Below are 27,383 nucleotides of genomic sequence, written 5' to 3' on the forward strand. Positions count from 1 at the left end.
TATTCGTCTGTTAACTGAATCTGATTTTTTTAAATCTCAAAATGTTAACTGTTTATCTTCATAATATTCTGACTTCCTTAAAAATATTTGGACTTTCTGAAATTTCTTCAGCTTTTATCCTGATAACGTTCAGACTATTTTTCTCAAAATATTTTGACTTTTTTTCCTTGTAATATTCCCTCTTTTATTCCTTGTGTTTTGTGGGATATACCAACTTTTTTCCTGAAAAAGATTGTTTTATTCTTTTATTTCTAGTAATATTCCAGCTTTTCTTATCACGTTCTGTACTTGAGATATTTGACTTCTTGACAGTGTTAAATTTAGGTTGTTTTTGAGTGGAATTAAATCACTCTGTTCTATTTTCAGCTGAAAAAATAAATAGAAATAAAAAATATTAAGCTCTGTAAAACACAAACATTTATTATATAGAAACATAAAATTACACTTTATGTACAAACAGTGATCGTGGTCAAAAACACATTTTGCTGCCACATAAACAAACATAAGGTGCATTAAATTTAATACTGATGTTGATAAAGTCACTGGGGCTGATGGTGAAGTGAAATTTGTCCCCTTTCAGCCTCCGTACCGACAGCAGCGGAGTGACTGATCCTGGTTCAGATCCGGTTCAGTTTGTTTTGGGTAAACTGGACCGGCAGATCAGGGTATTCCCTCAGCAGACACCTCGTCCTCCAGTCAACCAGAGGGGGCGCTGCTGCCCCACCCGTCTCCTCCCGGCAGCACCGCCTGCAGCTCAGAGTGAACAACATCAAACGCTCCCTGCAGGATGGACGACATCTGAAGATGCTGCTCCGAAGCACCGGCCGACACGCTGAGCTGCGGGAGGGACACAGAATCATATTTAGATTTAAAAAGCTGAAATTACAACTGCGTTTACGTCCTATTTAATTATTTAATTTGAATCAAACGTAATTTTAAAAAAAAAAGCATTATTATTTGTGTTGGTTTATCTCTTATTCAGGACCTTTCATTTAAGTTTATCGTTTACGTTTTTGAAAGTCACTTGTCGATGCATCGGTTTTAATTATTCTGTTGACGCTTGAATTTCCCCGCACACTTTTTTTTAAACAAACTCTCAAAATCTTTCAAAATTTTTCATCAAACTGTTAAAAAAATTCTAGGAAATTTAGGAAATTATTCCTACGACATCTCATCTTGAAATTCTAAAACTTTTCCCTCAAAATATCAAAAATAAAAAATCCCAAAACATTTCACTTTTTTTTCCTCAAAACATTCGCTCTTTTTTTTTTTATAACATCACAGGTTTCTAGAATTTACAAATTTATCTCAAAACATTCAAACTTTCTTTTAATCGTCTCTCAACACCAACTTTTCTTCATCAGTGTTACTTAGTGTAACTTAATTTTTTTTACCTTGTTAAAAATTTTCCTGGAAACATTTTGTTTTCGTAAATACTGAGGTTTTTTTTACTTGAAAAGCCTTCGAAGCGATAAATATCTTGAAATTTACAAAATCTTTGAAATATCACAATTCAAGTCAGGATTCAAACTCTGAGGCCGCTCTGAAACACCACCCGAGATCAACAGCAGACCCTCGTTCAGACAGACAGGAAGTTCACCTGTTGGTAGAGGTCTACGGCTCGTCTCGCCGCCTCTCTCAGCTCGTTAGCGACCTGCTGACACTGCTGCAGACTGAGCGTCTCTTTCCCATCACCTGAACCTGCAACAACAAAACATCCTGATCATTTATCTCCTGTTAGAGTCTGAACACCTGAGGGTGGCGCTGCAGGACGGATCTGTGTGTGTTGGCTAAATGTAACCACGTGTGTGTGTGTGTGTGTGTTGGCTAAACGTAACCACGTGTATGTGTTGGCTAAACGTAACCACGTGTGTGTGTTGGCTAAACGTAACCACGTGTGTGTGTCGGCTAAAAGTAAGCACGTGTGTGTGTTGGCTAAACGTAACCACGTGTATGTGTTGGCTAAACGTAACCATGTGTGTGTGTTGGCTAAACGTAACCACGTGTGTGTGTCGGCTAAAAGTAAGCACGTGTGTGTGTTGGCTAAACGTAACCACGTGTGTGTATTGGCTAAACGTAACCACGTGTGTGTGTTGGCTAAACGTAACCATGTGTGTGTGTGGGCTAAACGTAACCATGTGTGTGTGTGGGCTAAACGTAACCATGTGTGTGTGTGTTGGCTAAATGTAACCGTGTGTGTGTGTGTTGGCTAAATGTAACCATGTGTGTGTGTTGGCTAAACGTAACCACGTGTGTGTGTGTTGGCTAAACGTAACCACGTGTGTGTGTGTGGGCTAAACGTAAGCACGTGTGTGTGTGTGGGCTAAACGTAACCACGTGTGTGTGTGTGGGCTAAACGTAACCACGTGTGTGTGTGTGTGGGCTAAACGTAACCACGTGTGTGTGTGTTGGCTAAACGTAACCACGTGTGTGTGTTGGCTAAATGTAACCGTGTGTGTGTGTGTTGGCTAAATGTAACCGTGTGTGTGTGTGTTGGCTAAATGTAACCGTGTGTGTGTGTGTGTTGGCTAAATGTAACCGTGTGTGTGTGTGTTGGCTAAATGTAACCGTGTGTGTGTGTGTTGGCTAAACGTAACCACGTGTGTGTGTTGGCTAAATGTAACCGTGTGTGTGTGTGTTGGCTAAATGTAACCGTGTGTGTGTGTGTTGGCTAAATGTAACCGTGTGTGTGTGTGTGTTGGCTAAATGTAACCGTGTGTGTGTGTGTTGGCTAAATGTAACCGTGTGTGTGTGTGTTGGCTAAATGTAACCATGTGTGTGTGTGGGCTAAACGTAACCATGTGTGTGTGTGTTGGCTAAATGTAACCGTGTGTGTGTGTGTTGGCTAAATGTAACCATGTGTGTGTGTTGGCTAAACGTAACCACGTGTGTGTGTGTTGGCTAAACGTAACCACGTGTGTGTGTGTGGGCTAAACGTAAGCACGTGTGTGTGTGTGGGCTAAACGTAACCACGTGTGTGTGTGTGTGGGCTAAACGTAACCACGTGTGTGTGTGTGTGGGCTAAACGTAACCACGTGTGTGTGTGTTGGCTAAACGTAACCACGTGTGTGTGTTGGCTAAATGTAACCGTGTGTGTGTGTGTTGGCTAAATGTAACCGTGTGTGTGTGTGTTGGCTAAATGTAACCGTGTGTGTGTGTGTGTTGGCTAAATGTAACCGTGTGTGTGTGTGTTGGCTAAATGTAACCATGTGTGTGTGTGTTGGCTAAATGTAACCATGTGTGTGTGTTGGCTAAACGTAACCACGTGTGTGTGTTGGCTAAACGTAACCGTGTGTGTGTGTGTGTTGGCTAAACGTAACCGTGTGTGTGTGTGTGTTGGCTAAACGTAACCACGTGTGTGTGTGTTGGCTAAATGTAACCGTGTGTGTGTGTGTTGGCTAAACGTAACCGTGTGTGTGTGTGTGTTGGCTAAACGTAACCACGTGTGTGTGTGTGTTGGCTAAATGTAACCGTGTGTGTGTGTGTTGGCTAAATGTAACCGTGTGTGTGTGTGTGTTGGCTAAATGTAACCATGTGTGTGTGTTGGCTAAACGTAACCACGTGTGTGTGTGTTGGCTAAATGTAACCGTGTGTGTGTGTGTGTTGGCTAAATGTAACCATGTGTGTGTGTTGGCTAAACGTAACCACGTGTGTGTGTGTTGGCTAAATGTAACCGTGTGTGTGTGTGTTGGCTAAATGTAACCGTGTGTGTGTGTGTTGGCTAAATGTAACCTCGTGTGTGTGTGTTGGCTAAATGTAACCGTGTGTGTGTGTGTTGGCTAAATGTAACCGTGTGTGTGTGTGTTGGCTAAATGTAACCTCGTGTGTGATAAATCTGAAACATGACTCACCACCACTGCTGTTTTCATCCTGGGACGAGGCGACATCACAACTCAACTCAGAGCTCACCTGGAAACAAACGTTTAGTCAGCGACTTTCCGTCACCACACTTCACTAACAGTCACCATGTTGTTGTGTATAACGTGTCAGGCTGTCAGGTGATGCGTTCAGAGTCAGGTGTGTTTGTACCGACGTGCTGCTGACGTTACTCTCCTCTGAGATGCTCGCTGGGATTAACACAGGAGGCGGAGCCTGGCTGGGCCACGCCCTGAAATTGAAGCAGGAACAGAGTGTTATCACTGTGACGACCAACAGTTCAAACCTCGTCTTCACCAGGCTTCTGATTCAGGTCTCTGCTCCGAAATTATGTCCAAAAAATTAAAGGAGTATTTATCTGCAGCAACGAGGTCTGTGTGGACAATCTGGTCTCAGATAAAAGGTGACACTGAGGAGGTGGAAGCTTCAGCGCTGTGTCAGATACATTAAGAATAAAACAGAATATATGAAAGATTTTATCTCCGCCTGACAAAATGTTTTTACTTTTTGAGGGAATGTTCCTTTGTGATACTTAGGTCACAATTCGATAGTCTGTCCTGTCCATTAAAGGCTGAAATGCTCCAAAAATGTCTTGGGGGGGGGGGGGGGGGGGGGGGAGATGCTTGGGTCGCAATGTGATTTTTTCACGATACATTATTATCATGATACTCTGGTCACAATTTGATTAGGGCTGTAGTCAACCAAAAAAAATCTTGGTCGACTAAAGTCGCACATAATCTTCAACTAATCGATTAGTTGTGGGGAAAAAAAATCTGCATGTTATTTTTACTTGTGTGGTGGTGTGTCTGTGTCACTCTGCAGTTACACCTCCACAACACTAGTCGGCGGTGGAGGACTGTGTTAAGAGCTGTAAAGTTTAGTTCAAATCAAACTTTATTTATATAGTTGATTCAAAACACACACACACACACACACACACACATTAAACACAGTAAACACACACACACACACATTAAACACTCATTAAACACACAGTAAACACACAGTAAACACTCATTAAACACACAGTAAACACACATTAAACACACGTTAAACACACAGTAAACACACGTTAAACACACAGTAAACACACATTAAACACACGTTAAACACACAGTAAACACACATTAAACACACAGTAAACACTCATTAAACACTCATTAAACACATGTTAAACACGTTAAACACATTAAACACAGTAAACACACATTAAACATACATTAAACACAGTAAACACACATTAAACACACATTAAACACAGTAAACACTCATTAAACACACAGTAAACACTCAAACACTCATTAAACACACATTAAACACACATTAAACATACATTAAACACACAGTAAACACACATTAAACATTCATTAAACACACATTAAACACACATTAAACACACGTTAAACACACGTTAAACACACAGTAAACACACATTAAACACACATTAAACACACATTACAAACACAGTAAACACACATTAAACACACATTACACACACAGTAAACACACAGTAAACACACATTAAACACACATTAAACACACAGTAAACACACATTAAACATGGCTTAAAAGAGACAGTGTCAAACACAAATCAGCTTCACTATAAGTCGCAGCATTCACAGACAAACACTTGTCTTTATCTGGACACATTTTCCCCACAAATACAACATGCTAACATTAATAGCACAAGTCTATGGCATTTTACATTGTATACATTAGCCTAGCGTCTAGCGATCTTTTCAATCAATCAATCAATTTTATTTATAAAGCCCAATATCACAAATCACAATTTGCCTCACAGGGCTTTACAGCATACAACATCCCTCTGTCCTTATGACCCTCACAGCTGATCAGGAAAAACTCCCCAAAAAAACCCTTTAACGGGGAAAAAAAACGGTAGAAACCTCAGGAAGAGCAACTGAGGAGGGATCCCTCTTCCAGGACGGACAGACGTGCAATAGATGTCGTACAGAACAGATCAGCATGATAAATTAACAGTAATCCGTATGTCACAATGAGAGAGAGAGAGAGAGACAGAGAGACAGAGAGAGAGAGAGAGAGAGAGAGATGCAGGACAGACGGTAATGACAGTAGCTTACAACAATATTATTGAAAGTAATATTATAGTTATAGTTCTGGCTACTGTGGTACAATATGTTGAAAGTATGTATTAATATCTGACAGTATACATGTGTGACAATAGTCATATGTGTATAATAACAGTAGAAGTATGACTAATGACTAGGGGTGTAAAGATTCATCGATTACATCGATGCATCGATTTATTTTCCTACAATCTAACTGCATCGATAGAGCCTTGGCAAGTTGTCCCTCACTGATGACGATATCGCTGTGAAATCGATTTACAAGGTCAAAAATCGATTATATCGATTACTAAGCATTTGTGCGTTGTATTTAAGCACGACAACATTATATACATGTATTTTTATCACTTCTACTCGTAAAGTTGCTCGATTCGCTTCACTCTCCCTGAGTGTGACGTCATCGGCATGTGCCGGTAGTGCCGACTCAAAACAAAACGAAGCATGGCTAACAGCAAAGAGGAGGCGGACGAGCTGGAGATTTTCAAGCCGAATTTGAAGTCGAGTGTGTGGAAACACTTTGGTTTCTGCAAAAAAGGAGGTGTTCTGGACAAGTCGGTGGCTGTCTGTTGAATGTGTACTGACTGAGTAAAATGACAGAGAAGAAGCAGGGAAAACTACTGTCCATTCAACCTGATAGGTAAGGTTGCACTTTATTTTTGTATATTATTGTACTCCTTTTGTACTGAGTAAAATGACATAAGTAGCAGGGAAACCTACTGTCCATTCAACCTAATAGGTTGCACTTTATTTTTGTGTATTATTGTACTCCTTTTTTTTGTCTTTTGATCAGCAGGTTCTGAACTTGTGATAATTATAGTATTTAATATAAGGTGAATGTTTTTGCCATTAATCGTTGTGTTTACTTATTTACATCCAAAATTAATTAATCCCTGATTCTCTTTCAAGAAAAAACTCCCCTGCACTGTCCACAGTATTCAGGTATGTATTTCACAGTCACACTGGTTCAGTTTTTGGCAAAACAAAAAAAGTTACTGAATCGATTTCTAGCCGTTGAATCGAATCGAACCGTATCGTTCTAGATGAGCCAAATATCATTCTTGAATCGAATCGGAACCATGGAAAATGATATGAATTGAATCGTTGTAAAAATGAATCGTTACACCCCTACTAATGACTAATGATGACAGCAGCAGCAGGAGGCATCTGGCAGGACCACGGCAGCAGCACAACCACACACGTCACGCTGTCCAGGCACCGCTGTGATATCTTCTCATATTAAACCAGGGACAACAGCAACATGTAACAAAGGTAACGGCACATAATTTGGCTCCATTACAACTCACAAGGTTCACTGACAAAACAACTGTCTGATACTAAACACGTTTTCCAAGCAAATACAACATGCTAACGTTGTTAGCGCCAGCTTATGGAATTTTACATTGTATACATTAGCCTAGCAGCTAGCGGAGATTTCCTCTGCTCATATGAAGCCAGGATAAATCACACACAAGACTTAAAATGCTATTTTAGTGGAGGCTTTATTGTCTTCACAATTTATTGTTTCTTATCTGTGAAATACAAGTAAATACAAGCTTTGTTTCCACTGAGGGAAATGGTTTCAGCTTACAGAAACAGACAGGAGGTCTGCGTCACCGCAATGCTGAGCGAGCTGAGTGGGCGAGTCCAACTTTCTGTCAACAATGTGGGTGTTTTGAAAACACCCCCATTTTCACAGGTAACTTAGCCTGTCCCCCCGCCGCAGGAAATAATGGATTAATCCTGGAAAGCTGTTGATGTAGCACTTTTCTCCTTATGAAAGAAACACGGCGATTATTTGACCAATGAGAATTTGGTTGGAAGAGAGCATAGCGACCAAATAATCGACTAGTCAACCAGCAGACTACAGCCCTAAATTCGATATCATGATACCTGGGTCACAGTACGATATTATCACCATACGATATTACAATACTCTGTAGAGATTGGGTACGGCTGTGTCGGTGAATAAACGTGGGGGCGGAGTCACATACCTGGGTTCACGTGTTTTTAGCATGTAACAAAAGCCTTGGTTTTCGACAGCACTGTATGGACGCAGATCTTTGCACAGGAAGTAGGTGACTGACTATGTTATTTTCTGATGGTAGTTGTGCCGAGCTCAGTGTGTCCAATATTGGTTGATTTTTAGTGTTAGCTTGGCGTGCAGTGGCTAACGCAGCCTCTGGATGGTGAAGTGTGAGGAACACATTTATAGAGGTGTCCCGCTGCACCTCAGAGACAGCGTTTACCGATGGATCAGACTCGAAGAGGCGGTCGCTTTGGATGAATAATTTCAGGCGGCTTTTCGCAACCACATAAACAACAAAGGTAAGACACAGTCTGCAGTTGTTGATGTATGAAGGCGAGTTTTTTGGCGGTTCCTCAGGATTTATTGGAGGAGTTGTTTGAGTGGAGAATGAAGTGACAGATACTGGGAGTGTTGGAATGTGATCGTGCACCTGTACGCATGTGTGTGGGCAGGGCCTCTCGAGAAAAACAGTTGTGTCATACCTGTCTGTCAGAGTCCCTGAGGATTGTGGGTAGACTGGCCTGATTCTGTCCTGGAAGCGAGACAGGAAGCGGGTGGAGATGCTGAGTCGAGGGTTAAGGTAGTGTTTGTCCTCTGACGGCTGCAGCGTCCTCAGGTCGGCCTCGAACTTCTCTGAAAGGTCACAAACGCCACAGTGTGAGGAGACAGCACCGGAACACTGATGATGATGATGATGATGATGATGGAGAGTGTTTGGTACCGTCAGTCAGACTGGACGCCAGAGTGTCAAAGTGGTTCTTCACAGAGTTTCTGTCCTCGTCGTCCTCCAGACCCAAACTGCCCACAGAGCTGGCCTGACTCAGAGAGTCTGTGTCTGACAGGAAAGACCAGCATCACAAGTCTGATTTCACAAGAGTGACATCACCAAAACCGAACTCAGCATGGCGTCAAGGTTGGCACCAAAGATTAGTGTCACCAGTTCACCATCTGACCCCTGTGTCCCAGAGTAATGATGTTAGGTATAGTCAAAAACATGTTTTGTGAGGTCACAGTGACCTTGGACTCCATGATAAATTGTTTTTGCTGGTCAAAGTGGATGTTTGCACCAAATTTTAGGAAATCTCATAAAGACACTCCTAAAATGCGAAGTTCACTAGGATGAGACGCAATGTCACAAACATTGACAACCAAAATCTTATCAGCTCATCCGTTATTCCGGGTGAGTGTTTGTGCCAAATTTGAAAAAAAAAAATTACTCAAAGTGTCTTTTCAATATTGTGTTCATGAAAAAGAGATGGACACAAGGTCACAGTGAGCGTTGACCTTTGACCACCAAACTCTAATGAGGTCATCAGTGATTCAAGTGGACATTTGTGCCAAATTTGAAGAAATTCCTTCAAGGTGTTTTTGAGGGAATCAAATTGACAGAACCAAGGTCACAGTTACCTTGACTTTTAATCACGAAAATCTAATGAGTTCATTCTTGAGTCCAAGTGGACATTTGTGCCAAAAATTCCCTCAAGATGGTCTTGAAAAATCAAGTTCACGAGAATAAGACAGATGCTAGGTCACAGTGAGCATTGACATTTGACCACCAAAATTGAATCAGTTCATCTGTGATTCCAGGTGGACGTTTGTGCCACATTAGAAAAAATTCCCCTCAAGGTGTTCTTGAAATATCAAGTTCACGAGAATGAGACATCTGCAAGGTCACAGTTACCTTGACGTTTAACTACTACAATCTTATCAATTCATCGGTGATACCAAGTGAATGTCTGTGTCAGATTTGAGGACATTCCCTCAAGACGTTATTGAGATATCACAATCATGAAAAAGAGACAGACACAAGGTCACAGTGACCTCTGACCACCAAAATCTAATCACTTTGTGGACGTTTGTGCCAAGTTTGAAGAAATTCCCTAAAGGCGTTCTTGAGATATCACTTTCATGAGAATCAGACGGACGGACAGATGGACAACCAGAAACCTATCTCCTCCATCCTCAGCTGTTGCCGTCATAGAAGCGTGAAAATAGCGTACGTCCAGTTTCACGCTACGGCTCTCACCGGTGTCGTGCTGCTGCTCCAGACTTCCTGCTGAGTCTTCAGAGCAGGCAGAGTCTGGACCCAGCTGAGTGCTCCACACAGGCTCCACCCTCTGACCTTTGACCTCCAGCTGGGTCAGAGAGCGCTCGGCCACGAGCTCCACATCAAACTCCCTGAAAACACACAGAGTCCATGACGAAGATGTTTGTTTGTTTGTTTGTTTGAGCTTCCTGAGTGTGACGCTCACCTGTCAGCCGAGGTGTCGGTGGTGCTGTTGGTGTCGGTGGTGCTGTTGGTGTCAGTGGTGCTGTTGGTGTCAGTGGTGCTGTTGGTGTCAGTGGTGCTGGGGTAGATGATGTAGCTGCTCCTGTTCTCACCTGGATTCTGCAGCACCTGAACATCACACACAGTCAGAGAGACGTCAGGTGTCTGTTCACAGCTAATCAGCAACCTGCCGAAAATTGCACTTCCTCTAATGACCACTGGAGGCCGACTGCAAGAGTCAGCAAGAACATAACCACAGCCTGGAAAACTGGAATAATTTTCCAGGCAGCGACCGTCCTCAAAATAACTGAGCTGAACTTTCCGGAAGCAGCTTCCTCTAATTTGTTCAATCTCTTTATAATCCCAAACATCACTTCTTCCTCCTCCTCCTCCTCCTCCTCCTCCTCCTCCTCATCTTCCTCCTCTCTGTGCTCCTCCTCATCTTCCTCCTCCTCCTTCTCCTCCTCCTGACTCTTAGTAGGACTCTAGGAGCAGATGGTCAGAGGGTTCGGCTGCTCCGCCCACTAGCTTTGTACCTGCTCCTCCTCTCCCAGCAGATTCTCCAGCCTCTGAGGGTGGAAGTCCTCCTCCTCCCTCTGCTCCTCCTCCTCCTCCTCTTCCTCCTGACTCTTGGTGGGACTTGGGGAGAAGTTGGAGCAGATGATCAGGGGGCTTGGGTGCTCCGCCCACCGACTCCGCACCTGGCGAGGCTCAGTTCCTGATTGGATGGCAGAAGAGGCTCCGCCCTGACCCTGCTGAACACACACACACACACACTACATTAAAATCAATGTGTAGGCTGATTGATTATCTGAATACTGATCAGGAACGATCAGATGGAACTGACCAGCTTTCTGAACCACATGGGAAGTTTCCCGTTGCTCTGAAGAGGCGGAGCATCTGAAACAACAACAACAACAACAACAACAACAGGACTCAACCACAAGAACATCACAGACATGTAATCTGACCCCAGACCTCCTCCTCCTCCTCACATAGAGCAGAGTCCAGTCTGTCTGGACTCCCCTGGGCCCCCTCCTCCTCTTCCTCCTCCTCCTCCTCCTCCTCCTCACATAGAGCAGAGTCCAGTCTGTCTGGACTCCCCTGGGCCCCCTCCTCCTCTTCCTCCTCCTCCTCCTCCTCAGGCAGCTGAGACGAGGGTCCAGTGATGAAGGTCTCCCTCCTGAAACAACAGACACATCAGCTCCTCCTCCAGCTCCTCCTCCTCCAGCTCCTCCTCCCCCTCCTCGCACTCACCTGATGTTGTGCGGTCTGAGGCTGCAGGTTTCAGGTGCGGTGGTCAGTCTGAGGCCCCTCCTCTTCCTCATGGTGCTGGTCATCTGAGAGTCCAACCTCCACACAAAAACACAACTACACACAGGCACACGCACACCATTAACTACAATTATTATAATATTAATTAGAGACATAATGTCACAGTCAAGCTGACTTTTGACCTTTTGACCTCTATTATTTTATCCTGTTAGACATTTGTCACGTTTGTCAGAATTAGAGTATAAATTCTTCCGTTGAGGACAAAAACATGTTTTGTAATGTCACACTGACCTTTGACCTTTGAAATTTCTAATCACTTTATTCGTCAATCTGAAGAAATTCCCTCAATTGTTCCCTCCAATGAGATGGACACAAGGTCACAGCAACCTTGAGCTTTGACCCTTGACAACCAAAATCAAATCAGTTCATCCCTGATTCCAAGTGCCATTTGTGCCAAATTTGAAAGAAATAAAAAAATCCATCAGGTGTTCAAGAAATCTCATTAATAAGACTAAGACGGGCGCAAGGTCACAGTGACGTTGACCTTTGACTACCAAAATCTTTGTCAATTTATCGCTGAATCAAAGTCCAAGGAGATATTTGTGCCAAACTTTAAAGAAATTCCCTATAAGCGTTCTCGAGATATCGCATCGGTAGACAGATGCAAGGTCATACTGACTTTGATCTTTGTCAAGAAAAATCTAGTCAGTTCATTGTCAAGTCCAGGTGAACGTTTGGGCTAAATTAGAAGAAATTCCCTCAAGGTGTTCTTGAGATTAGGGATGCACTGAATATTCGGTAACTGAATATATTCGGCCGAATATTGCAAAAAAAACACACATTCGGTATTCGGTGGAATAAGTGAAAAGCAAGGCCGAATAATAGTGGCGTTTTGATAACACAATCAAACGGCGTGTCATGACGGGCGGATTAAAATGTCGGCAGTGTGGCGATCCGTCCGTCAAGCACTCGCATTTGCGACTAAAATAGTTTTGAGCGAGCAAAATAGGCTTAAATCATTCAGCACGCTGTGCGAGCAGCCTACAGATTTCAACCAGCAGCAGAAACAAAAGGCGAATCCCACCGATTGTGGGTTGAACGGGGGTCACAGACACAGACAGGAATGCATTCCTGTCAAATACGGCAGCCATCGGCTTACCAGGCGACGGAGAAGTCGGCTCCAATAATATCCTCTTCTTGGTGTCATGACTGCCCAGAAGTACCTGAACAGCCGAGCCAGCCGAACACAGGTATGTGACGTGTCAGAGGAGAAACGAGCCGTTCACGGCCCACAAACCTCACCACACTTTAGGGACTGTTCTTTACTTATGAAGGGACTGTTCTTTACTTGTCAGGGGAGGAGGGTGGCTGGTTGATTCTTATTTTATTTATTTATTTTATTTTGATCCCCCCTATGTTAATCACTTATTGATGCTGTTTCTGAAGTATGAATAAGTCAATAAGTAATTTATTCCATTGAAATATCATTGATGTATTATAGAAAAGTGATTTATCTTTTTATAAATGACAAAAGGCACATCTGCCTCATTTTTGCTGTGGTATCCTGATACTACTCAGAACCATGATACTTTCACTGGTATCGCACAGTGGGTCCCAATTTTGGTACCGTGACAACACTAATCTGGAGGATTCATCTGCAAAAACTAATGAAAAACTAAACAATGATATTCGGTATTCGGCCAAGCGTTTAATATTATTCAGCTTCGGCCACAAATTTTCATTTCGGTGCATCCCTAGTTGAGATATTGTGTTCACAAGAATAGGACGGATGTACATACATACGTACATGTACTTAAGTATGGACAACCCAAAAACATATTGTCTGAGGCATAAAAACTACTTACTTCGACCTTCAACCATCAATTTCTTATCAGTTTATTCTTTCAGGTGGACATTTGTACCAAATTTGAAGAAATTCCTTCAAGCTGTTCTTGAGATATTGAGTTGACGAGCATGAGATGGATGCAAGGTCACAGCGACCTTGAGCTTTGACCACCACAATTTAACTGGTTCATTCTTGACTCCAAGTGGACATTTGTGCTAAATATGAAGAAATTTCCTCAAAGGTGTTTTTGAGGTGTCCTTAAAATATCACATTTGGGAAAATAGGATGAACTGACAGATGACCTGAAAATATGTCGGTCCTCGGCAATCGCTGCTGCAGAGGCATTAAAACAGCCACACACGCATTACATCACCCAGCAGTGGGTGTGTTTATTGGTTCGGTGTCACACAGTGCATTCTGGGAGTTGTAGGTTTTCTACCTCTTCAGGAACAGTGACGATCACAGTATTTTTCCTGTTTCCTGTGGTCATGTGACACTTTGTGCTGCACAGTTTGATGACAACACCATCTTTATCTCTGCGGCAGTAAAACATGGACTGAGCTGAAGATGAGCTGCGATTCTGACACCTGTACAGTTTACCTGTCTCCGGACACGGTGATGAGGTGTCTGCAGTCCTGAGTGAACCTCATACAGGTGACGATCTCTGAGGACACAAACAAACAAAGGTGAATCAACATCTGAAGAGGAAAGAGAAGGACCTGAGAGAATCTTTGACCAAATCCTTATCAGTTTATCGTTGAGTCCTAGTGGATGTTTGTGCCAAATTTGAGGGACTGAAATATTGTGTTCACAGACATGAGACGACCGCAAGGTCACAGTGACCTTGACTTTTAACTTCCAAATTAAAATCAGTTTGTTCTTGACTCTAAGTGGACGTCTGTGCCACGTTTGAGGAAACTCCTTCAAGGACATCTTCTATGACCTTCTTGAGATATTGCATAATACACTAAACCTGTGCTTTGACTCTTTAAACATCTCCTTGTCCCGACTCCTGAACGCCTCTTCCGTCAGCCACCTCAGCTGTCTGAGTTTAGGACTAAACCAGGGTTTGTCATTGTTATACCTCACCGTGGTGTGTGATGGTATTCAGCGGTCCTCACAGAAGCTGATGTATGATGTCACAGCCTCTGTGTACTCATCCAGACAACTGGTGGAGGTCCTGAAAACATCCCAGTCAGTGGTGTCCAAACACGCCTGAAGAGCCTCCACAGCATCACTGCTCCACTTCTTAGATGACCTCACAACAGGTTTACAGAGCTTTAACTTCTGCCTGTATGAGGGAATCAGGTGGACGGTGGCGTGGTCAGAGTGGCCCAGTGCAGCGTGGGGGACGGCGTGATAGGCTTTGTTAACAGTTGTGTAACAGTGATCCAGGATATTCTTCTCGCTGGTCAGACGTTTTATAAACTGTTTGTATTTGGGGAGTTCATGTGTGAGGTTACCTTTGTTAAAGTCGCCAAGGACAATAACTAAGGAGTCTGGGTAAATCCGCTCCACACACAGTATCTGGTCAGCGAGCGTGCGCTGTGCCTCCTGCACAATGGCCTGCGATGGGATGTAAACACCGACCAGAATGAATGGAGCAAACTCACGGGGGGAGTGAAAAGGTTTGCAGTGGATGAAAAAATATTCCAGATCAGGAAAGCAGTGCTGCTGGATCACTGTCACGTCATTACACCAGCCACTGTTAGTGTAAAAACAGATACCTCCACCTTTAGTTTTGCCGGAGAGTTCCGTGTTACAATCCGCTCTTAAGAGTTGGAAGCCTGCCAGCTGCAGCGCAGAGTCCGGTATTGATCCACACAGCCATGTCTCCGTGAAGCACAAAACTGCAGATGTAGAGAGGTCTCTGTTTTTCACCATCAGTAGCTGAAGTTCATCCAGTTTGTTAGCAAGCGAACGCACGTTGGAAAGAAATATATCTGGCAGCGGTGTGTGGCGTCTGCGATGGCAGAGACACACAAGCACACCGGCACGTTTCCCCCTCCTCCGGCGTTTCACTGCATGAGCAAAGGTGAGGGCACCTTTGGCCAAAAAGCCCAATAAATCCACTGAAGGCTCGAGAAAAGTGGGGGGAAAAACGCTGGAGTTGTTCCCCTGATGTTCATAAGCTCTTCTCTGGTGAAAGAGAATCGGGAACTGGCGCAAAAAACAGGGTTTATAAACAAAGGAAAACCATGCGCACCAAAACACAGAAGAAGCCTACCGTGGCGCCATCTTGACACCATTCTTGACCTTTGACCCAAAAATCTGATCAGATTATCATAGAGTCCAATCGGACATTGGTGCCAAATTTGAGGAAATTCCCTCGGGACCTTTTTGAGATATTGCATTAACGAGAATGAGATGAACCAGGTCACAAAGATGGTGACCTTTGACCACCAATATGCCAAATTTAAGGAATTTTCTATTAGGTCTTTTTGAGATATCACTTTCAAACAATGAGATGCGTACATGGTCACAGTGACCGCTGACCACCAAATTCTAATCAGTCAATCCTTGAATCCAAGGGGACATTTGTGCAAAATTTGAGGAAGTTTCCTCAAGTCCGTCCTAAAATATTGCATTCACACAACTGAGACCAACACAAGGTCACAATGACCTTGACCTCTGACCACCAAATTATAATCAGTTTGTTCTTGACTCTGACAGGACACTTGCGCCAAATTTGAGGAAACTCCCTCAGGGCCTTCTTGAGATATCGTGTTGACAAGAATGAGATGGAAGGACAAACGGACAACGTGAAAACACACGTCCTCCAGCCGTGGACATCACACAGTGTCTGTTGCTTTAAAAACAAACATGTTGTTGGATTTACTCACCAGAGTGTCCAGACAGTGTGGAGACACACTCTCCTGACTCGTAGTCAAAGATGGTGATGCTTTTATCAGAGCAGCTCGTGGCGAAGAACGACCCCGACGGATCCATCTGAAGCTGCAGAGCATCGGCCAATCACATGACAGAGTGAAGACACATCGGCAGAGGGTCATATGTTATAACTCTGCGACATGAGACCAGAACTCATCTGATAGGCTGGTTGATAAACATCAATAATCAATACGTGTCCTGACCTTTAGCAGAGCTCCTTTGTCAATGGACGAGCCTTTCAAACACTTCTTCAGTTTCCCCATTTCCACGCTGTAAACCCTGAAAACAAATCTGCTTTAGTCCTCAGCCCATTGTTACACGATGTTACTCCGTCTTGTTTTCTTACTGATGTCTTACCTGACATTTCGGTCCTGACAGGCGATGGCGACGTGCGTCCTTGATGAGTCCAGGTCCATGTCGTACAGCATCGTCTTCTCCACCACGTGGTGACTCCTGGAGAACTCCAGACCCTCCGCCGTCTGGACGTGACATCATAACACAGAGGAGTTTTACCATCAGCAGTTTGTAGCTGAATGAATGAAACAACCCGAGACGCCCCGACAGAACGTCGTCCATATGACTGTACATATTAGCGTGTTCAGACCTGCTCAGCTGTCTGGAAGTAGATGCTTTTGTCGGCTCCACAGCTCACCATTCGGACCTCTGGACTCTCACCTGGAACACACACACAGGTAAGACTTTACAGGAAGTGACGGTGAGACCCTGTCAAAATGAGCTATGTCTGTTATCCAACCAGTAATTTGAGTTTCAAATTTAAAACCAGAATTATATTTATGCTGTTAGACTTGTGTGTGAGATTGTCGTAATCAGTGTATGAATTCTTGAATTACGGCCGAAAATATGTTTTGTGAGGTCACAGTGCCCTTTGACCCCCAAATTCCTCTTCATCTCTTTTCAAACCTTTATTTAAGACTCATAAAATAAGACTTCTAATAAGTTTACTGTTAATCCAAGTGGATGTTTGTGCCAAATTTAACGAAGTTCCCTCAGGGTCTTCTTGAGATATCACGTTTAAAGAATGAGATGGACACAAGGTCACAGTGACCTCTGACCACCAATTTGTTATCAGTTCATCCTCGAGTCCAAGTGAAGGTTTGTGCCAAATTTGAGGAAATTCTCCCAGGAACTTCTTCTCTATAAATTTCCATTGTTATGCAGATGATACTCAGTTGTATTTATCTATGAAGCCAGAAGAAAGTAATCAATTAACTAAACTCCATAACTGCCTTAAAGACATAAAAACCTGGATGAGCACCAATTTCCTGATGTTAAATTCAGACAAAACTGAAGTTATTGTTCTTGGCCCCAAACAACTCAGAGACTCTTTATCTGATGACATAGTTTCTCTAGATGGCATTGCTCTGGCCTCTAGCACTACCGTAAGAAACCTCGGAGTAATATTTGATCAAGATTTGTCTTTTAATTCTCATTTAAAACAAACCTCACGGACTGCATTTTTTCATCTGCGTAATATTGTGAAAATTAGGCCTATCCTGACCCGAAAAGATGCAGAAAAATTGGTCCACGCTTTTGTTACCTCAAGGCTGGATTACTGTAACTCTCTATTATCAGGTAGCTCTAGTAAGTCCTTAAAAACTCTCCAGCTAATTCAGAATGCAGCAGCACGTGTACTAACAGGAACTAAGAAACGAGATCATATTTCTCCTGTTTTAGCTTCTCTGCACTGGCTCCCTGTAAAATCCAGAATTGAATTTAAAATCCTACTGTTAACTTATAAAGCTCTAATGGTCAAGTTCTATCACTACACTATCAGATATTAATACATACTTTCAACATATTGTACCACAACAGCCAGAATTATAATATTATTACTTTCATTAATGTTGTTGTCAGCTACTGTCATTACCTACATCTCTCTCTCTGTCTCTGTCTCATTGTGTCATATGGATTACTGTTAATTTATTATGCTGATCTGTTCTGTACTACATCTATTGCACGTCTGTCCGTCCTGGAAGAGGGATCCCTCCTCAGTTGCTCTTCCTGAGGTTTCTACCGTTTTTTCCCCGTTAAAGGGTTTTTGGGGAGTTTTTTCTTATCCGCTGTGAGGGTCTTAAGGACAGAGGGATGTCGTATGCTGTAAAGCCCTGTGAGGCAAATTGTGATTTGTGATATTGGGCTTTATAAATAAAATTGATTGATCACATTAATGACAATGTGATGAACCAGGTCACAATGACCTTTATCTTTGACCTTCAACCACAAAATTATTATCAGTTTATTCTTCAGTCCAAGAGGACATTTGTATCAAATTTAAAGAAAGGGGATGAACAGACAGACGGACTGACAACCCAAATAACTCGAGCCACGGCTATCGCCGGTGCAGAGGCATTTTTAATAGAATCTTTTAAACCTGTGTGTAGAAATAATAAGAATGTTTGATATCAGCTTCTAATTTATTTAATTCAATTTACTGCTGATCACCAACTACAATTATTCATGTATTGTTTCTTTATGAAGTAAAAAACAAAGGAGTGTCAGCTACTTCTGTGACAGATGGTGACAAATGCACAGATGACATCGTCACATATTGATCTCAGACTTATTGAAGGTATCGTATCATAATAAAACCAGTTATGAACAAACAGCTCTGGTGTGTTTACCAGTGAACTTGACAGCAGTGATGGAGGCTGAGTGGTCGTTCAGAGTCTGTTCCAGACTGTAATTCTTCTCCAGGTTGAAGACGTGGATTAGTCGATCCTTGCTGGCTGATGCCAACAGCTTCACACCTGAAAGAACACAAACCAGGTAAACAAATATTTCATTGACTCGTATAAACCTGAAACTGAGCAGGACATCATTAAGAGTCGACTGAGCCTGCTTACAACTCCTGATTTACAGGCTGTGGTCAAAGGTCAGAGTTCAGTCCAGGTACCGTCTGTTGTTGTTCCAGCCCACTTTAGATGAAACCATGCCCACTTGTGCAACACCAAAACTGCCAGATATTGAAAGCTGATGATTTTCAACCAGCTCTATGTCATCACAGTGTCAAAGCGCACAGAAATGCCACCTGCCTTCCCTTATTCAGCAGTATTAATAGTATTTCCGGCAATACTGGATGTATTTCTGCTAGTATTAGAAGAATTTCTGTTGATATTCAAAGTATTTCTGGTAGTATCAGAAGAAGTATTTAAGGTAGAATGAGAGGTATTTGCAGTATTTATACAATGAGTTAAGTGTTCCTGGCAGTATTTATATAATGGTGTTCCTGGTGGTATTCAGAGTATTTATGTCATTATTAAAAAGCTTGCACTGGAGGTCCATCTGACTTTTGCCTGCCGACCCTATGATGACACACACAGCTGGTTGAAAATCTGTTCTTTATCTATCCAAGCCAGTATTTTCAAAGCTTCTGTCAAATTTGGCGAAGATGAACCTTCAGTGTTTGGATCGACTCCGACTCCTCGCCAGATCACCTAACTTTCTGCTTGGACTGAATCAAAGGGGCCACGTGCTAAATCCATGCGTGCGCTAGCTAGTTAGCAGTGATCTCTTTAAACAACACTGGTAAGCAGTCAGCAGGGAGCCAACAACCGAGCCCGTACGTCTAACAGCCTGCTTTCATCACACAGAAATGGACATGGCTTCATCTACAGTGGCTTGGAAAAACAAAAGACGCGTCCAGCTGATGACCTCTGACCTGATGTCTCACCTGTGGATGCCGGGGAGAACTCAAGACACAACACCTCAGAGTCATGAGCCTCAATCTTCACCAGCTCATCCAGAAACTCCAAACCAAAGATCCTTAACACAGAGGGATGGACAGATAGAGGGACGGACGGACAAAGGGACGGACAAATGACAAACAGACAGACGGCGCGACAGAGACACAAGTGAGACACTTTGTGAGGAGCTGTGTTGTGTTTCAGTGTCATCTAGCGCCATGTGTCTCTTACCGCACGTTTCCACAGCGGTCTCCAGCTGCCAGGTGTTGTCCATCAGGACTGACACCCAGCACTCTGATCCCTGACTTCCCATCAGCCCCTGCTGCCTTCCCCCTCTCCCCCCTCTCCCCCTCGGCCTGTGCGTCCTCCTCCACATACAGAATCCTCAACAGGTCCTGAAACACACACACACGACTCATTAAAACACACTGTTTGTTCTCTACTGGCGTACTTGTACTCTTGTGTACTCATGCTGGTGTTACATTGCTGTAGAGGTTCCTGTGTGCGGTGGGGGGGTCAGTGTTCCACATCCTGATGGTGTTATCAGATGAACAGGTGAGGAAGGAGGATGGAGGCAGACAGGCCTGAGAGACATCTGACAGCTCGGGATACACCTGAACACAACACAACACACACACACACACACGAACATGAACACACACACACACACACACACACACACACACACACACACAGACAGACAGACAGACACACACACGCACCACTTTATATACACTACTATATATATACTCCAGTATATAAACCAATATGTAGTATCAAAAATATATCTGGCAGTACAAGAAGTATTCCTGGTGGTATTTGCAGTATTTGTAGTATGGATTTACTTCAACGCTCCACACACAGCTGCTGTGGTACAGAGCAGAGTACAGCTTCCCGGCGTTCCTCACGTCTCCGACGTCCCACACGTACAAACTGTGGTCATTGTACACACAGGTCAGGTGTCTGGCGATGGGGTCAAAGGTCAGAGCCAGCGTGTTGGGGTACTGAGCACCTGGACTGCAGGTGGAAACAGACACAGTAAGTAATCAGATTACTCAGCAGGTGTTCTGTACGCAGTGTGTTTGCAGGACTGTACCTGTGCTGTACACTCTGGGTGAGGTCGACGCCCAGGCGGTGCGGGCAGTACAGCGTGGTGATGTACAACATCTTAGACGGACTGAACACTCTGACGGCTCCGTCAGCACAACCACAGAACATCAAGTCCTCACTGACCGCCAGACAGCTCGCCGAGGACGTCTGACAGCAACAACAACAACAACAACATTTGGTGTGTTAGTTTTAGATCAACATATCAACATATATTGGCCATGTTACCAGCAGGCATGGCATATCATTCCATTGTTATGCTGACGACACACAACCCTACCTCCGGACAGATCCCACCCCTTCTGCACTCCTGCCATCTGCCTCACTCACTTCCTGCCTCGAGGAGATGAAGGCGTGGATGAAGCTAAATTTCTTACAACTTAACAGCTCCAAGACCGAAGCCATCCTTGATGGCACCCTACACCAGGTCAGATCATCCACCTCCCCAGCATCTCTTTCTCCACTGAGAACATCCGCGTCTACTTCAGTCACCAACCTCGGCATTAAAATGGACCCCCACCTTACATTCGAAATCCAAATCAAACACCTGTGCAAGACTTCCTTTTACCACCTCAGGATCATTGCAAAACTCCATCCATCACTCAACCTGGCAGATGCTGAAAAGCTCGTCCATGCCTTTGTCTCCTCCAGGCCGGACCACTGTAATGCACTCCTCATTGGGATCCCTAGTAAAAGCATCCAGAGGCTTCAATACGTCCAGAGCAGCGCTGCTAGGATCCTGATGAAGGCACACAAGCATGACCATATCACACCCATCCTCAACTCACTCCACTGGCTGCCCATTGAACTCAGAATTCAATACAAGGTCTCCCTCCTCACACATCAGTGCATTCATGGACATGCTCCACTCTACCTTAAAGAACTCCTCACTCCTCAGACTTCCTCACGCACCTGCCGCACTGCCAACCTCCTCAACCTTCCCCAGGACCAGACTCCACACCATAGACCAGGCCTTCTGCTCGGCTGCTCCCAGACTGTGGAATGCTCTCCCTGACCACCTGAGAGCACCGCACACTGTGGACGCTTTTAAACACAACTTAAGACTTAGTAAAGCCTTTTGATGTATTTTATCATGTTGTCTGTTTTAAATTTTTAGCATAGCATCTACACTGCCCTCTGTAGCTTTGAGATTTGGTTTTATGTAAAGTGCGTTACAAATAAAACATTTTTTTATTATTATTATTATTATTATTATTATTATTATTATGAAATAACACTGAGTTCTTATTTTGAAAAGCAACAGGAAAAATTAAAATCCTGTATTCACTGTACATTGTGTGTATTTACCTTAACTTACAGTTTTTGGTGTGTTTTTTAACCCTACACCTGAATTTCAGTCACACAGTTGTGTTTTAAATCATACGTGTATTTCACATGTCACAGATGTTTCATTTATTGCCTGTGTATTTTAATCATACAGGTGCATCTTTAACCTTACATGTGATTTATATCGGACTGGTGATCTTTAACTGTGCAAGTGTTTTTGTTTTCTTACATGAGTACTTAAAAATTGTACCAATACAATTTAAATACAGGTATATTTTTAAATCATACAGGTGTATTTTCAAAAGTGCAAATCTATTTTCGATTATAGCGGTGCATTTTTATCGTGCAGGTGCCTTTTAAATCATACAGGTGCATTTATATACCGTGCAGGTCTATTTTTGATCGTACAGGTGCATTTTAAATCGTACAGGCGCATTTTTTTACGTACAGGTCTATTTTTGATTGTGCAGGTGTATTTTACGTGCAGGTCTATTTCAAAATCGTACAGGTGCATTTTAATCGTGCAGGTGCCTTTTAAATCATACAGGTGCCTTTTAAATCATACAGGTGCATTTTTTTACGTACAGGTCTATTTTTGATTGTGCAGGTGCCCTTTTTATCATGCAGGTGCCTTTTTATCGTGCAGGTGTCTTTTAAATCGTACAGGTGCATTTTAAATCGTACAGACGCATTTTTTTTACGTACAGGTCTATTTTTGATTGTGCAGGTGCCCTTTTTATCATGCAGGTGCCTTTTTATCGTGCAGGTGTCTTTTAAATCGTACAGGTGCATTTTAAATCGTACAGACGCATTTTTTTTACGTACAGGTCTATTTTTGATCGTGCAGGTGTATTTTACGTGCAGGTCTATTTTTGATCGTGCAGGTGTATTTTACGTGCAGGTCTATTTTTGATCGTGCAGGTGCATTTTAAACTGGTAATGTTTGGTACAGTTGTATTTTAAATGGTACAGATGTGTGTTTGATAAAGGAGTACATTTGGTACAAGTGTGTGTTTGGTACAAGTGTGTGTTTGGTACAAGTGTGTGTTTGGTACAGGTGTATTTCACATGGTGCAGGTATACGTTCCTCACCCACCTTGAGGTCGACCCAGGCCTCCAGCTCCCGGCGGCTGTTGAACCGACACAGCACACCTGAGCTGGTGATGCAGTAGGTGTTAGATGCCATGGGGCCACGCCCACACGCCACCCCGCTGAACAAGTTGTCTTTAAAGTCGCCTAATAATGCTGACCGTCCAATCAGTGGCACCGTGCTGTTCACCTGGACACAGGGAGAAAATGATTAAACTCAGACGACAGTAAACTGAGCTGTGATTGGCTGATAGGAGGTCAGGGTGGTACCCGTCGTTCTTTGGAGGCGTCCAGGTACCAGAATTTGACATGTCTGTTTCCTGCGGTGACAAAGTAGCTGTTGTCCTGAGAGAGGGAGACAGCCAAGACTCTGCTGGACACTTTGTTGAACGCGATGATGGAACCTTTCTGCTCAAAGACACGGAGACACAGAGACAAGACGGACAAAACGCCATCAGGACGTTTTAGTTATTTACCCAGAGGACACGTGGACAAGTTCAGGCACTTTAAATCTGTGCGTCCTCACCCTCCAGTCCCACACACTGACGGTCATGTCGTGTTGGTATCCCACGGAGACGATGTAGCTGCTGTTGGCAGAGAACGCCACGCAGGAAACGCCGTATTTATGAGACTGAACCTCGGCCACCTGACCCCCGTCCACCTCCCACACCCGCACACAGGGCATGTGACCACTCTGAAACACACACACACACACACACACACACACCTGTCCTTCACCTGTCCATCACCTGGTGTCCACACAGACACAACAGACACAGGTGTCTCTTACCTCGCCAGTGACCAGGTGTTTCCCGTCATGAGAGAAGGACAGAGCGCTGAAGGGCTTCCTGGAAGACAGACAGACACCGTTTGAGGACCAGTCTGCATGTCCCAGTAACACCAGTACGTCTACTGTGTCTCCTTACTGTCCTCTGCAGTGTCTCCTTACTGACAGACTCACCTGGACGTGTTGACGATGTGTCTCTGTTTGTTGGTCTTCGGGTGAAGCAGGACGATGACACACCTGAGACACAAACAGTCCATTCAGGTCATAGCACCGTTATGTTCTTTATGTTCCGTCCAGGTGAGTCAGAGGGGGCGGGGCTTACCCTGCAGGATATGCGATGAGCCCAGACCTGGGGTCAGAGGTCAGGCCGCTGCTGCTGGCTGTGCTGATCCCCAGAACCTTCTCCAGACCCACCTGAAACATCAGACACAGACCTGACACTGTAACAGACGCTGAAGTGACACGGTTCATTTATCAGACAGATCTGTCAACAACAAACAGGTGACATCATCAAACATCGATGTTCAGAGTCCAGTCTTCTGTTTGGAGTACGGTGAACTCATTGTCATGTTTGAGATGATGTGAGCTTTGTGACATGGTGCGTTATCCTGCTGGAAGTAGCCATCAGAAGATGGGTACACTGTGGTCATAAAGGGATGGACACGCTCAGCAACAATACTCAGGTAGGCTGTGGTGTTTAAACCATGCTCAGTTGGTACTAAGAAAATCTCCCCCACACCATTACACCACCAGCAGCAGCAGCCTGAAGCGTTGATACAAGGCAGGATGGATCCATGCTTCCATCTGAATGTGGTTTTTCCAATCTTCTATTGTCCAGTTTTGGTGAATTGTAGCCTCAGTTTCCTGTTGTTAGCTGACAGGAGTGGCACCTGGTGTGGTCTTCTGCTGCTGTAGCCCATCTGCTTCAAGGTTGGACAAGGTGTTGTTGCTTCAGAGATGCTCTTCTGCACACCTTGGTTGGAACCAGTGCTTATTTGACTTCCTGTTGCCTTTCTATCATCTTGAACCAGTCTGGCCATTCTCCTCTGACCTCTGGCATCAACAAGGCATTTTGGCTCACTGGATATTTGCTCTTTTTGGGACCATCCTCTGTAAACCCTAGAGATGGTTGTGCTGAAAATCCCAGTAAATCCTCAGACCAGCCCGTCTGGCACCAACAACCATGCCACGTTCAAAGTCACTTAAATCACCTTTCTTCATCATTCTGATGCTCCGTTTGAACTTCAGCAGCTCGTCTTCACCATGTCTACATGACTAAATGTTAATGAGCTGCTGACACCTGATTGGCTGATTAGATATTTGTGTTAACGAGCAGTTTGTGTAATGTGCCACAATGTTAACAGTAGTGTGTTAAATATAAAAAATATGAAACGTGTTTAATGTGCCTTTGGCCACAACAGTGTCGTGTGTACGATAGAAATATAAAAACATGTATAGAGTTAGAATATACGACACACTACAAACATGACGATGAGTTCACTCTACTCCAACGGCCTCCAGTCACCAGATCTCAGTCCAATAGATCAGTGGTTCTCAAACAGTGTGCTGTGGGATTTTGTGATAACTGCACATTACTATTATTACCATATTAGACTGGGCCTGTACAAAGTTATGAGTGAATTTACTTTATCAGTATGTTGTGCACACATTTCCTAATAAAGAGGCAAACTCAGGTAGATGAGATTGTGTCTAGTGTGAGGGATGATTCGTTTAAAAGCAGAAAGCCGTGAGCAGGACGGTGCTTTCAGTTACTGTACGAAGCAAAACACCAAGACGACGAGCTCCCTCTGAGAGACAAAGACAAACTGTCAGGAGACAAAGTCATGAAGCTACCTGTCTGATTTTGTCTTATCTTTATTGTCTCATGTTTTTCTGAGACTGATGACACGTTATTGTGCACAGATATAAATACAGGTGAGTGTTGGACACAAGTTTGAGCACCACAGGTACGGAGCGCCTTTGGGAGATTCTGGGTACTTTATTTTTTCCATACATATGATTTAGTACTCTTTACATCATCAAACTATCACTGAAGTATGTCTGATTCACAAAGTGTGAGTGAGCATTGTAATATTTTCATTAATCAACAAAAAGGATTTTTAAGTGTTTATTAAATAATCGTGTATTTAATAAACACAAAGTGATGTAACTTAGTGTATCTACGAGCTTTTCTCATCAGTGTGGATCCTTCACACTGATGAGAAAAGAGCAGAAACATTTATTGTGTCTATATATTTTTTACTGAAGATGTGATTTTAAACGTGTCATTAAATTGCTCGGTAACAGTTTTCGGTGACACACCGGTGGCCTCCTGCCTCAGTGTCCCAACGGTACCGTTAGCATGTTGCTATAAAAAGTTAGCTCACAAACTAACGTCATAACGGTTTTTATTTAAAAATGAAAACATCTGCAAAGCTGAGTTTTATTAACTCTTTGAGTTTTTATATTCTCACACTTTGGTCTCAGTTCGTCTTTAAACTTGTCTCGAAACTTTAGCTAACGGCTCCGTGAAGCTAACTGTTAGCTCACGGTTAGCTCAGACTGTCGTTACCCGGCTGCTGCAGCTCCTCTTCGGCTGGCTCTGTCGGCTCTTCGTCCCCGCTGCTGGCTTCCTCTTCGCGGCGTCAGCTCCCTCCGCCATGCTGACACCCGCCTCACTTTCACCGTAACACCAGAGAGATGGAGGCTACACACCGCGGTGTGGGCGCATCACAGCCCGCAGAAGTGAACAAGGAGCCCGTCACTGCGGTCAACAACTCCCCGCCGCTGTTGTTGTTGATGATGATGATGATGATGATGATGATGATGATGGACGATTAGCTTAGCTTCATGCTAAGTTAACTAACTAAAGGAAACCTGACACCTGACTTATATACGGCGGGATTCTGGTTCAAACTCAGCCGCGCCTACTACTCACCAACCAACCAATGGACAGCCGAGGGCCCGCCCTCTGCCCCAAAACAACCAATGAGCAGACGAGAAGAAAAAATAACCCGCCCACTGTCCGCTAACCAACCAATCAGTTTCCGTATCAGTGACTCTTTGTGACCCAGTGTTTCAAACGGTATTTGTATTATTGATATTAGTAAAATAAAAAATATA

The 27,383-nt window shown here is 43.7% G+C and overlaps 1 protein-coding gene across 4 annotated transcripts; it reads right to left on the reverse strand.

Moving 5' to 3' along the window:
* Positions 1-405: 405 nt before the first annotated feature.
* wdr62 (WD repeat domain 62) lies at positions 406-27,137 on the reverse strand. Of its 4 annotated transcripts, XM_078167426.1 has the most exons (31): positions 26,833-27,137; positions 24,583-24,674; positions 24,435-24,497; positions 24,264-24,321; positions 24,000-24,167; positions 23,744-23,881; positions 23,481-23,663; positions 21,087-21,247; positions 20,836-21,007; positions 20,473-20,604; positions 20,222-20,385; positions 19,978-20,069; positions 18,929-19,054; positions 16,891-16,961; positions 16,644-16,765; positions 16,490-16,565; positions 16,241-16,352; positions 13,998-14,061; positions 11,534-11,647; positions 11,272-11,459; positions 11,124-11,176; positions 10,813-11,031; positions 10,350-10,405; positions 10,260-10,295; positions 10,034-10,185; positions 8,729-8,842; positions 8,490-8,640; positions 4,030-4,108; positions 3,852-3,909; positions 1,601-1,701; positions 406-837 (listed from the first exon to the last, which is right to left on the reverse strand). In XM_078167426.1, the coding sequence occupies exons 1-31, from the start codon at positions 26,920-26,922 to the stop codon at positions 697-699; spliced, it is 3,546 nt and encodes a 1,181-aa protein (XP_078023552.1). In that variant the 5' UTR covers positions 26,923-27,137; the 3' UTR covers positions 406-696. The 4 variants fall into 4 exon arrangements, with proteins under 4 accessions (XP_078023552.1, XP_033487404.2, XP_078023551.1 ...); XM_033631513.2 differs by having other exon boundaries at positions 10,260-10,405; positions 11,350-11,459; XM_078167425.1 differs by having other exon boundaries at positions 10,260-10,405; positions 10,813-11,028.
* Positions 27,138-27,383: the final 246 nt, after the last annotated feature.

Source organism: Epinephelus lanceolatus, chromosome 4, assembly GCF_041903045.1.
Source record: "Epinephelus lanceolatus isolate andai-2023 chromosome 4, ASM4190304v1, whole genome shotgun sequence".
Lineage (NCBI taxonomy): Eukaryota > Metazoa > Chordata > Actinopteri > Perciformes > Serranidae > Epinephelus > Epinephelus lanceolatus.

Bases quoted from the DNA above. Each gene is read 5' to 3' on its own strand.
- wdr62 (XM_078167424.1), bottom strand. From the start codon at position 26,922: ATGGCGGAGGGAGCTGACGCCGCGAAGAGGAAGCCAGCAGCGGGGACG. The intron at 20,386-20,472 runs GTAACACCAGCA...TGTGTGTTTCAG, and splicing joins ACAGGAACCTCTACAGCAAT to GACCTGTTGAGGATTCTGTA. The intron at 19,055-19,977 runs GTGAGACATCAG...GTGTTCTTTCAG, and splicing joins GTTCTCCCCGGCATCCACAG to GTGTGAAGCTGTTGGCATCA.